We start from the raw sequence: 13,147 nt of genomic DNA on the forward strand, positions 1-13,147 counted from the left end.
AGATATTTTTGGTGGAGCTGCTGAGTTTCAAAGATATCAGCTGTAGAGATGTTTAGATGGAACTAGATGGTAATCAGCTTGTGGTGCTCAAAGCGCCAAAAAAATAATATAACAATACACAGACCTTGATGTAAGTAGTTTCATGTAGGAACTATTTTCTACCTGACTGCACCCACTAACCGGATCGCCGTGCAGAAGGAAACACGCATCTACTCACAGATGAGAGGCTCGTGTTTGTGAAAGCGTGGGACAGAAACAATGGCGTCCTCCTTGGCTGAGCTCTAACCTCTCATCCATGAGTAGATGCACGCTCTCTTCTGCACAATGATACAGTTGGCAATTGTAGTTCAATACAAAGTAGTCCTGACATGAAACTGCTCACAACGAGGCCTGTGGATTATCTTGGGTCATAAATTGTGCAAAGACATTGCTGCAGTTTTTCAAAGGTAATTTTTTTTTGGCACTTTGAGGACCAAATGCTGAGCGCCGTCTCCATTATACTCCAGAGATGGCAGACATCTCTACCACCGATACCTACAAAATACAGCAACTCTCTGAAATGGATAAATAAATAAATAACAGGTAAGGTGACCTGTCCCTTTAAAAAACAGTATTGAATGAATTACTGCTGGTTTACAAAAATGTGATTTCCTTAAAGTAATTACTGTTGTTTTTAGCTCAAGAGTGTTTTAATGCCTTTTTAAAAATGTATTACTTACTATATTACAACCACTAAAAATATTGAAAGTTTATGTCAATATGTAGCTACAATACACCACATATCTTCTTAAATAAACTTCTGGTTTGTTACTTTGGAGTCCTATCCTTTTTGCTAGTGAGTGATTACTACAATATCCCCCTGGCTGGATTTTAATCAGATCAAATACTGCCCACAGTCTCAGAACATAATGAAGAAAACTGCGAGTACATTGTGCTGCACACTGTTTACTTTCTAATTACAGTCCACCCAAATCACATAAATCATGTCTGCATCCCGTCTAGATCACTCTCAAAGGGTGGCGCTATCTGAAGGAGTTCAAGGCACAAAAGCAATCAGCAGAGCTCCACCGAGATGTGTCCATATTTAACCGCCACACACACACACACACACACGGCGTTATGCAACAAGAATTTAGTCTCCATTGCATTTAATCCCCTGTAGCAACTTAATCCCGGGGCTAAGTAAACTCTCCTCCTCAAGCCTCCCTGCTGCTCTGAGAACACAGAGGAAAGGAGAAAGAGGAGGAAATAAGGAAACGAAATAAGGAAATGTTGGAGCATGATGCTGAAGATTTATAACAATACAGTAAGAAATGCAGATTAAAGTAGGTTATGGAAAGGAGAACTGAGACAATCTGATTTATGGACCGCAGGGAATGGAGCAGTGGACGTCACGTTTTCAGACATAGTGTTTACATGTTAGCGGCAACGAAGGGTTAAAAGGTCAATCACAGCCAACTACAGCTACAGGTGTCGGGGGTGAAGTGCAGATTTGCACCAGTGGATTGTAACTAAGTGCATTTACTTAAGTACTTTACTTAGGTATGATTAGGAGGGACTTGTGCATGTAGGTATTACACACAATATTTACATACAAAATATATAATCAGTTTAGAAAATATTTTGGCTGCTTTAACTTAAACTACCCAGTAGTATACAAAGTAGTAAAATTATTTCCCTCTTGACTGGCGACAACATTAAAATGCTGCTTGCGTGTTAATAATACAGAAATATAACAAATAATAATATAACAGTGACAGGTACAACTCTACTACATAATGAATACTTTTACCTTTGATACATTTTGCAGACGATACTGTTCTTTATAACATTTTGGATTCCTGACTTAAAACTTAAATGGCAGTATTTTACATTGTGGTGTTGCAACTTTGGGTAACACTTCCCTAAAGAAAATAACTAAAAACATGTCACCAGCAGTTATGATCTATTATGATACTTGATCTTATAAGTCATTATAAAATGCTTTAAGTGCTCATATGTGCCACAAACATTTGACTTACTTTTGATTTGTTAGCTGGAAGGAGGGAGGGTGAGAAAAAAAAAGGCTGGGAGGGAGGACAGATGATGAAAGGAAGACAAGAGGGCGGAGATTTGCTGCATCATCATCATCACTTCTTTCACAAGCGCAAATTGTACCAGCTCTGGTGTGATGCAATATGTTAACTAATGTCTTAAACACACAGGCTCTCTCACATCAAAACAATAACAAAAGATGTGGTTTGATGACTTCGTGAAGGAGTGTGGGATCATGGAAGCTGTTTTCTTCACTGTTAACAATCACCATAGTTGATGAAAATCTATCTGACATGACTCAGGCAGAAATCATGATTCATGGACGAGGTGATATTAAAGTTTTATTCACATAATGTTTAGTCATGTTCACCGAGTTGGTGCTTTTCTCTGACATATCAGACATATCCTGTGTGTTCCCAGAAGTTATAGCAACTAGCAACCAGCTAACAACGGCTAGCAGGACATGCTCTGTTACTTTGAATAAATTAGAAATTTCTCCATGTTTGAACATTGTTGGAAACATTTGTAATAATGTAATTACACAGCTGAACAAAATACTATATAACATATGTCTAGCATTTTTAGACATTTGAATGTGGAAATGTTACACATTATAGCTTTAAAAAGAGAAATAATTAAGTATCTTGAACATAAATTATGAACTAGCCACTGCTGAGGCCATCAACCTGGAGCCAAAAAGTAATGATCTTAAGACAGAGCACATTGCTCCCAAACGGTTGAGAGTTTGGCAACTGTGCAAGACGCTGCAAAGTGCCAAAGGAATTTCCTCCTCGCTAAGCATCTACTAATCTGCCAATTTTCCCAGTAGGATCCCTAACTCCAAAAGCCTTGTTTCCCCTGGGGGCTACTGAGATATTATGGCCCAGACGGCATATGCACCAGTGGGATATTAGCCTTAGTGTGACAAAAATACGACTGATTCGGGTTAGTTCCTTGTTGCCCACATAGCATTTCACACAACCATGTTAAGCAAATGGAAAGTGCAACCTAATGTCTTTGTACTTGAGTATTTTTTGGAGTGATAATAAAGAAATGAGTCAGGGGCCAACCCTTGATATTCAACATGAGGAATTAAATATTTCAGTTTTTCCAGCCTCAGGCAGTGTTAATGTTTCAGGACACTGTTGGGTCAGATCACACCACAGTGTGTAGCCCACAGTGCTCTTTCCAAAGGACATGTTTGGTCAAGTTATTCAGTTCCCTTTTAGCGTGCACCATAATGCATCGAGACAGCATTTATGCCACTATTTCAGCTGCAAATTCTCCCATGAGGAGAGTATAGTATCTACATCATAATACTGTTAAAAACTATGTTAGTTAAATCAGTTCACAGCTAAAAGGCTTTTAAATATCCCTGGAACTGGTCTGCAGATGTGTTGTGTTGATGTGAGGATCCTACCTGACATTGTCATGGCGCTGGATGTAGATTTTGTGAAAGATCCTTTCTGGGGGCTTCAGGAAATCCTCTTTCATCTCCATAGCTACGTTTCTGGGCAACAGACTCATTAGCAGGCGCTCCTGTGTGTGTATGTGTGTGTGTGTGTGTGTGTGTGTGTGTGTGTGTGTGTGTGTGTGTGTGTGTGTGTGTGTGTGTGTGTGTGTGTGTGTGTGTGTGTGAAAGAGAAAGAGAGAGAGAAAGAAAAGATAAAGTTTAAATATACATTTATACAGTCAAAGTTATCACAGGACAAAGTGTTAGTAGCGATAAGAAATGTGCGAGACATAAAGGCATGAAATCTAACAGAAATAAATAATGTGTCGAAATGACTCACGGCACAAGAGAGAGTGAGACAGAGGGGGGAAAAATGAGGGAAAAAAAATACAGACACACATATCTAATTTTACCCATAGTTTTTCAGCAGTGTACAGGTGCCTGTACCTGTTTCTCGTTCTCGTCCTCCATGCGGAGTCTCTCTTCGATGCAGTTGCGAGCCTGCAGGAAGGCCTTCCTCTGGGCTCGTTCTGTCAGGATGCGCACAAACAGCCCTGACAGGTTGACACTGGTGAACAGCACTGTGTTGGCAACCAACTGAAAACGGAAAAAAAAAAAACATGGAAAAAAAGGTGTTTTAAATCTTTAGTACAGTTGTTAAAGGCACATAAAGTGTGACATGATTAGGAGAAACTGTGAAAACTATCAGACTATTATACTGTTTGTATTTTTTAAATCTTTGTCACTTTACATGTGTGCTAAAACCATGTGTGATAAAACCTTAAACATGTAATTTGATTGATAGTCTATGCTTGTCTGCATTTGTCTGAATATATATATAGTAATATATGCACATAATTATGAGCATTTACATTTGTGAAAGTGTTCCCCTAATTTTGAGGTCATGTAACTGGGGCTTAGGTACCCAATTCTCAATACCTTGGATGTATTTTTTTAATTTTGTACAGCCTTGTGTATTTTTTTTTAAATTCATGTATTTATGATCATTTCCAGATATTGTGTTTTAGTGTTTTTCTTTCTTTTCCTGAGTGTGTATCTGTTAAAAAACCAACCAGAAAGAACCAGAAACACGATAGATGGACTATTAAAAAATAAAATGGCAACATAAATTTAGGAGTGAACAGAAGCAGGAGTTTAAGTGGCGAGACACATCTAAGGAATTTATGTGCCGTTATGTGCCGCTAGTGTCCTCTACTAGCTTGTTTTTCATCAAAAACAATGCCTTACATCAAAATTCATGGGAAAACACAAGCTAAGGACGGCTTTGTTAAGTTGTGTTAAATTGCTGTTTCTTAATTGTTTTTAAATAAGTTCACATTTGAGCCACCAAAAATGATCTTGAACCTTGAAATATCAATATATATCCTTGCACTGATCAACATTTTTCACCATTTTCCAAAATTTTATAAACCAAACAGCTATTTGATCAATCAAGAAAGTAATCAACACATTAATCAACAATGAATATAATTGGTAGTCGCAGCCCTAGTATAAATTAAGTTGTACTTAATTGAACTAAATTCAATAAATTCCCTTTAAACAATCCCATTAATAACTCTTACATTTGGAGTATACACTGTATAGAGCTATGTATAACTATTCTAATCACAGACTTTACTTTTACCACTTTGATTCCCTTGTTTATGATCTGAAACTAAATCAAGAACATCAAACGTCCTCCTACGTGAGAGATGGGTGAGAGGGTGGCGGGGCCTAATGTTTCTCTATTTTGGGGTCTGTGACATTAAAACGTTTGCGAGTTCATGCTCCTGTTCATCCATCACAGCAGATGCACAGCAGCATGACTGCTTCAACCTTGTGCAGGACACAAAAGAAAAGAGTGGTTTTTTTTTCTACTTGACTGAGGTCGGCTGGCTATGACTTTGTATACAATCCAAGTAATGTCCTATATTCACCTCTAGAGCGTACGCTGGCACGCTGTCGCCCTGGGCAGTAATTATATATTTGTTAGAATAGAGTAATTCATTTTCCTCATATCTCAGGTCGTTCATCTTGAGTGTTTTCTAATCCTGGAGTCAACGATGGAGCGTATTCGACCTCTAGAAAAACTATTACAAATTACATTACACTTTTCTTGTAAAAAAAAAAAAAAAAAATGGTGTCATTTCAGGGCATTTATGTTTCAATGAGCCTCATAAATACACTGTCAAAGCCTCCTATGATATACACACAACTTCTGAAATTTAACAAACTTCCACTGCCGCGGACAGGCATGTTTCCCATTCCAATGAATAATGGATTGCCTTGAAAAGACTGTTTTTGGCAGCAGCAGTCTGTCTTTGTGCTTGGCAGCAGCGCTGGCGAGCATCAACATGTTCAAACGATGCTCAAGTTACTTTCCAGCCTCAAGTAAGTAAATGTGGACATCTGAGTTGAGTGGTGTAAAACACTCACTCCTCCACTTATCTGTGGTGATAACCCCGATACGCCTTCAGATGGTAATACTTGACCTTATTGTGCTGCACTCACTCAAGTTATAGCTCCCTAGTTTGAGGCAGTTTAGGAAATTACAACCTTTCAAATGAGTTTTGTTCTGTAAATAACTGTTTTTGATGTGTTTTAAGGTGGTGAATGTATACTTGACATTTGAAAACACAGGGTTTTCATTTAAAGGGATAGTTGGGTTATTTGAAGTGGGGTTTTATGAGGTATGGTCAGTGTATTACCTACTAGAGCTGCAGCAATTAATTATTTTGATAACTGATTAACTGGTTTAAGTCATTTTTTAAGAAAAAAAATGCAAAATCTCTGATTCCAGCTTCTTAAATATGAATATTTTCTGTTTTCTTCTTTTCTTCTGACAGTAAACTGATTATCTTTGGACTGATAAAACAACTCACTTGAGGATGTCATTTTGGGCTTGAAAATAATCATTAGTTGTAACCCTGTTATCTACAGTAGATGTTGGTCAACACACTCCAAGTACCTGTGTAGGAAGTTAAACTATATACTGCTGTGGACAGAGTCAGCAGCAAAATATATTTTAGCCACCTAAAGAGAGGAACAACAACAACAACAAAAAAATATATATTAATTTAGGTTTATGCTATATTTAGAATATTTTCACAGCTTTACCTTTACCTTTCAGTCTCACAGCTTTTTTTTCAGTGGGCCAACAGACTTCAACAGCAAAAATAATCATTTTACTCCACAGAAGAGGGGAGGTGCTGATCTACTGCTGCCCCATTTAAAGGTCTAGCTTGGATTCAGTGTACCAGCAACTCACATGTTGTGCAAGATAAAATCACTGTTTTTGCCAGTGGAGTTTGGGTGGTTTGAAGAGAGCGATATTTGGCTTATATAATGGTGGTGTCTGGTCGGAAAAGGCTGTTTGATGGCAAGGTAAAGTGATGAAAATATTCTAAATAAATATATAGCTAAATATAAATTATATAGATTTTTTTAGGTGGACCAGACTCCATTGGCAGAACCAGTAATTTTACCTGGCAGAACATGGGAGTTCACAGGGTCTACCACTGCCCCAATTAGTTAGTTTCTTTTGGTCCACTGATGCCGAACTAACCCTTTAAAACTTCACACAAGTCACACAATCACACATACCAACTAACTGGCTGAGGCATTAGTAGACCTGCACAGTTTTGTCAATGGAGTCTGGTCGCTTTAGAGAGAGTAATATTTAGCTTATACAATGGCAGTTTTCCTATGGAAAAGGCTGTGTGACAGCAGAGTAAAGTGGTGAAAATATTCTAAAATATGTTTTGCTGCTGATTCTGTCAGACAGCAGTACAATGGTTAGCATCTTACACTGGTAATTATGCTGCTTCTTCAAACTGGTGGTGTGCTGACCCCCCTCTACTGTAGGTAAAACACCACTTTAAAAATAAAGTTAAATAAATTGAATATGCATAATATGTACTCAGTGTCAATTGGGACCAAAATACAAGACTCCCTGCATCTGGTTATATTGTTTATAGCAGTTATTATAGTTCTGTAGCATGAATGTGCTTTAGATTGGGATCTGATAGAATAGTTATTATCTAGAAATGCAAGGTTGTAAACTGATGCCTCACAACTCCAAACTATTCAACGTATCAATAAAAGGTTGCACTAAAAGGAATGGACTCTATATTCTTGACAGTATGGCAACAACACTCAAAGCTGAACAGCGGGGATCTTGAAATAATCTTTCAAGTTATATTCTCCACAACACTCGCTCCAATAATAAGATATTTCAGGTAGATGGAGGCATGAAAGCAGACAGCCCTGTAGGCTGAGTGCCTGGGACCTAGGTGGGTGGTTGGTGCAAGCCGGGGCTGTGCGGGGTCATGCCACACAGCTCATCTCTAAGCTTAATGGATTAGCTATCTCTGGTAGTCCAGCTAACACTGTCCTTCACATGGCTATGCAGGTATCTCATAGCCTACATACAGGAAAACAATCTCCCCAGTGAATACGCTGTCATCATCCGAGGGCGTGATGAACTGATCGCGTCCCAATTTTGCTCCCTAAGAAATGCACAATCTTCAAGTCATATGCTGCACACATGGAGGCAGAAATGTTCCATTACCCCTGGAGGGTTTGACTGATGTGACATATCTTCTTTCCTCACACCTGATGACAGTCAGAAATGTGAGCGAGTGTGTGTGAGAGAGAGAGTGTGTGTGTGTGTGTGTGTGTGTGTGTGATTGTGTGTTTCATTGTGACAGAAGAAGGTGCAAAGATATAAATGTACAGAGAGTGGTGTACCAATTTCTATTTCAGCTCAGGGAATGGCATGCATGACTTTGCCCTCTTTTTCATAACTGAAGCATATAGTGTGGTGAAAGTGTGTGTGGGTGTGTGTGCCCCTCTGTTTGCCCTACTTCTGGTGCTAGCAGGATGTCACTCTGGTTCGTCATTCCCAGCCAGCTCCTTTGGGGCTGAATCATATCCCCAGGGAAACAGCCATGAGCATACAGACAGCATCACTCAGTCATTTTTTTTTTTGTTTATCTTCTTTCTGGGAGCCTACAGGTATGCATCACCAAATATGGACAATACAGTTGTTCACTATTGCCTCACATAGTTGTTCCTGCACCTAGTACTTGTGCAACACTGAGAATGGTTTTGCACAGAACTACCAAGCAACAGATCATGTTTCCATGCTCCCTAAATAGTAGTTTTTTTGTGGAGAATGACCAATGAGGTGTCACCCATGGGTTTGTTGCCTCAAGTTTGGCATTATGAGGGTTGCCATCTTGTTTTTTTTGCTCTCAGAGCAGGCACAGAACTGATGAGAGTGTGGAGTTTGTGGATGACGTACTGTAACCTGGGCAAAGTCTGGCTTTCCGTTCAACAGGGAATAATGGCGGCTTGCCTCGTTGCAATACTTCTGCAACTGCAACTTAACAGTACACCAAAATGTAGTTTTGAGAACATTTAAGCAAGAAATAGGCAACGTAACAGAATATGGATCCATGTTTGATCAACACTGTCTAGTTTTACAGTTTGATCTAAGTTTTGGGAGGCTCTGTTGGAAACCTGAACCACAATGGTAGCTGCTTGGTTGTGTCTAGAAGGTAACCTGAGAAAGTGATCATTTTAACTCAGAAAGATGAATTTATGTCCCTAAACCATTACTAAATTATAACACATCATTAGTTTGTACAACATTCACAATAAAGAAACAGTGCATACAAATCATAGTTCATCAAGTTTCTTAACTTTTGGGTTCCCTTCTAGACATGACCTGACCACCTGGTTGCAGTCTCTCTCATAGAAAACTAAACTGTGCACTAAGTTCACGCAAATCACAAATGCAGATTTTTGAATCAGCCTCTGACAATTAATCTGCACTGATTTTAACAGTAAATTCTTAGTCTAAATCATTCATCAAGCAAAAATGGAATACCTACAGAATACCTTTAGGTTGTAGTCAGTTAATCTTGCCTGTTAGTAGTAGTGCAATTTAACCATCTAGACTGATTTTGTGTGAGTTGCAGTTTTTCTCTTGAATATTGCGGAACTAAATGGCACTCAGCCATGTGGTGCTCAAAGAACCTCCAATCCTCCAAAGTAGTTCCAACATAAAAAGACAAGATATCTAGAAAGAGACATTACTGTTGAGTTAATCTAACATATTTTTTGAGCTTTGAGCACCACAAGCCGAGTGCCATCTAGTTCCAGTATATTCAAGAAATCTTTCCAGAAATCATGTAGTTTCATGTAGGAACTATTTTCTTTCTATGCTATAAAGATTAAAATTATCTTGAGTAACCAGGTTAGGATTTCTGAGAAGACACGTTGTTATGTTATTGAGTTTTTCAAATTTACTTTTTGCTGCTTTCTTCCCCACAAGCCAAGTGTCATCTAGTTCCATGATAAACAAAAGAAAGTAGATGTTTCTACAGCTGATATCTCCAGAAATCTGCAGCTCAAGGGACAGTTCACAACAAAATCAAAAATACATATTTTCCTTCTGGCCTGAAGGGATATATATCTATCTATAACACTTTTGGTTTTGCTCCAATTTTCATGAGTTGAAGTTAAAAAAAAACAACACACAAATTTTGTTGTTTAAATCCATATTAGTGAGCTTTTCTTTACCAAAGATAATCCATCCAGCTGACAGGTGTGACGTATAGAGATGTTGATTAAACAGTGTGATTAATGCACAGGTGTGCCTTGAACCTGTCACAATAAAACACCACTCTAAAATGTGCATTTTTATCTTGAAAGAAGACATTTTTTAGTCCCTGAACTATGTCTATTTCTAGAGCTGCAACTAATGATCATTTGCATTGTTGATCTGTCGATTATTTTCTCAACTGATTGATTAGTTGCTTGGTCTATGAAATTTTTAGTGCCCAATATGATGTCCTAAAATGTTTTGTTTTGCCAACAGTCCAAAGATATTCAGTTTACTTTCATAAAGAAGTTTAGAAAACAGATTTTTTTTTTACATTTAAGAGGCAGGACTCTTTAAAAATACTTATACCAATTAATAAATTATCAAAATAGTTGGTGAATAATTTAATAATCCATTCATAATTGATTGCTCGTTGTAGCTCTAGCTATTTCACATAGAACTACAGATACCACTTTCTTCCCAGGAGGCCAAAGTCATGACCTGCCCTGCTCTGCCACTTGTCCACACCTGTCAGGTGGATGGATTATTTTAGGAAAAGAGAAGTGCTCACTTACACTGAATTTAACAAATTTGTCAACAAAATTCGAAATAAAGCTTGTGTGTGCACAGAAAAGAGATCATTTTAGATTACATACTTCAAGTGGTGAAAAATGGGAGCAAAAACAAAAATGTTGACTTTATATTTTTGTTGAACCTAGATGGACAAGTACCACTACAAAAGGAAACATGTATTTTTGATTTTAGGAAGAACTATCTATATTTTTTTCTGTATGGTTGGCATGGGATAGCCTCGTTTTTTGTAACCAAAACAGGAAGAATCATACTTTTGTACAATTTGATCAAAGCCTGAGCAAATCCCATCAAGTCTAACCCCATGCAGGGAGCTGTCCTTGGTGCTGAAGTCAATTCTAAACTGCATGGACCTACGTTATATCTTATTACACTGTATGTACATGTAGATGAAGCTAAAATCCTGCTCATTATAGGCCTATTAATGATTTAAAAACCACTTAATAGGCATGCACGTACCGTCCTCCACAGTTTCTGTGTTTTCACTGTGACAGAAGTGGCGGTCACTATCAAATGCGAGATGGAGACCATTATTCCCAACACGACAGCCAAGAGCGTCCGCACGGGCAGGAGCGCATAGGCGACGAAGGTGACGAGGATGAGCTGCCACATGCCCTGCTCCGGGGACGTCGGCGGCTCCATGCCCATGGCGCCCAGCGAGAAGGGACAGCAGAGGAAGGAGAAGGTGAAGCCGAAGAGCAGCGTCAGGTTGACGATCTGTTGGAGCTGAGTCACTTGCAGGTACTTGACATTAGTTACGATGAAGAGGGACACGAAGATGACACAGTGGACCGGATGGGACCCCTTGGTGATGGTGAGGCTGGGGCCGGACAGCAACTCCACCACGGCCAGCGTCGAGGACATGAAGATGAGCACGGCCAGGGCTTTGAGGGTGGACGTCTGCTCCAGCTTCAGGTTGTAGTTCTGGAAGAGGGACTCCAGCTCCTTGCAGTCGAACTCGTCCTCGCACACGATGGTGGTCAAGGGGACACCCGGTGGACAGTGACTTCTCTTCCGCCTGGTTTTGACTTTCTGAAACGGTATTTCCTCCATGTCAGTGCCATTCATAAACTGAATACCTGCTCACAGCTGAGGGAACGCCGGATCCGCGGAGCCAAAACGGGGAAAAGACGCGCACAAGGAGCAGGCTGGAGGGTCCCGGATAGATCGCCTTTTAGACTGGCCGGTGGCCACAGACGCGCTCCACACTATCCACAGGTTGGATTGTGCTGCTCGGAGACATCAGCTGTCACAGAAACCCGCATATTCTGGCTGTATTTGCATGCGATCTGCAAAAATACCTCTCAGATCTTTTCGTTTGAGCGCCACACGAGGAGCAGCAGCGCGCACGACGTCTAGTTCAGATGGTAAAAGCTTTTTTTTTTTTTTGCTGGGCTCAGATAGGATCACGCCTGCGCATTATGAGGTGAAGATAAGACAGGTCTCAGCTACTCAACGCACAGTCAAGACGATTTGACTGGCGCGGCTGCAGAGCGGAACAGTGCATACATCATCCACACCTACACATGACATGTTTCCATCATCACAGCCTGCAAAATCAAATTTTTCCTCCCCTTTTCCTGCCTCCTTCACCTGCATTGACACAGAAGAGAGGCAGAATTAATAGATGCACTGTGCATCAATGTTTTCAGACCGTGATTCATGAAATTCTCACTAATCTGGCAGCTATACTGGCACACACATGGGATATCATGCTTGCATACCCATTCATCACATGATTTTCTGCAGCCACCCTCACCATCAGCTGCACCCTCTTGGCATTCAGGGGGTGGTGTCTCATTCATTACCAGGGGAAGATTAGTCATCCGTCACACAGGCTGTCTGTTGTTGCCATGACCCGTCAGTGCCAGGGAGGGTGTAAGAAAGTGACAGATGGATGCCAAAGTCCAGCACTCTACCATGCCACCAGGACACTAACATGCCTTCTGTTCCCCTCCCATAGCTCCGTCTCACTCTCTCAGCTGTTAGTATTCTGGCTTTCACTGATCTAACTCAGCTGCTGAATGACTGTGTATACAGTGTGACAGGTAAACAAAGAGACACAGAGAGGAATGGATGTGGAAATGGAAACAGAGAAGTAAAGTATTTGGCAGCAGACCAAATTCAGAGACAAAGAAAGAAGCAGCACTTCATAAAAAAGAGCAGTCTGGTCATGATGAAGCATCAAAGTGAGTGTTTTATGAGGGAAATGAGACATTTGAACATGCTGTAATAGTTTCACCGAGTACAAAATGCTCAAGTGAGTTGATGTTGTTTTAGAGCTGAGACGGTTAGTTGATCAAATTAACTGAGTGATGGAAAATCTGCATCAATTTTGACAATTGATTGATCTTTTACCAAGAAAAGATTGTGGATATTATCTGGTCCCAGCTTTTCAAATGAGATCGTTCACCAGACATTTAAGATTAGTGGTAGACTGATTAAGCAGTTATAGGGAT

At 39.8% G+C, this 13,147-nt stretch overlaps 1 protein-coding gene across 2 annotated transcripts in view; it reads right to left on the reverse strand.

Annotated features, from left to right (window-relative positions):
* LOC146317708 (adenylate cyclase type 1-like) overlaps positions 1 to 12,065 on the reverse strand; it is a 55,320-nt gene extending 43,255 nt beyond the window's left edge. For both annotated transcript variants that reach the window (XM_084732745.1, XM_084732744.1), the window contains exons 1-3: positions 11,148 to 12,065; positions 3,935 to 4,084; positions 3,455 to 3,573 (exon numbers count right to left, since the gene is read on the reverse strand). In XM_084732745.1, the coding sequence (XP_084588871.1) occupies positions 3,455 to 3,573; positions 3,935 to 4,084; positions 11,148 to 11,756 (878 nt within the window). In that variant the 5' untranslated portion in view covers positions 11,757 to 12,065. The remainder of the gene's footprint in view (positions 1 to 3,454; positions 3,574 to 3,934; positions 4,085 to 11,147) is intronic.
* Between the last annotated feature and the right edge of the window lie 1,082 nt (positions 12,066 to 13,147).

Source organism: Lutjanus erythropterus, chromosome 12, assembly GCF_056507025.1.
Source record: "Lutjanus erythropterus isolate fLutEry1 chromosome 12, fLutEry1.hap2, whole genome shotgun sequence".
NCBI classification, from domain to species: domain Eukaryota; kingdom Metazoa; phylum Chordata; class Actinopteri; order Lutjaniformes; family Lutjanidae; genus Lutjanus; species Lutjanus erythropterus.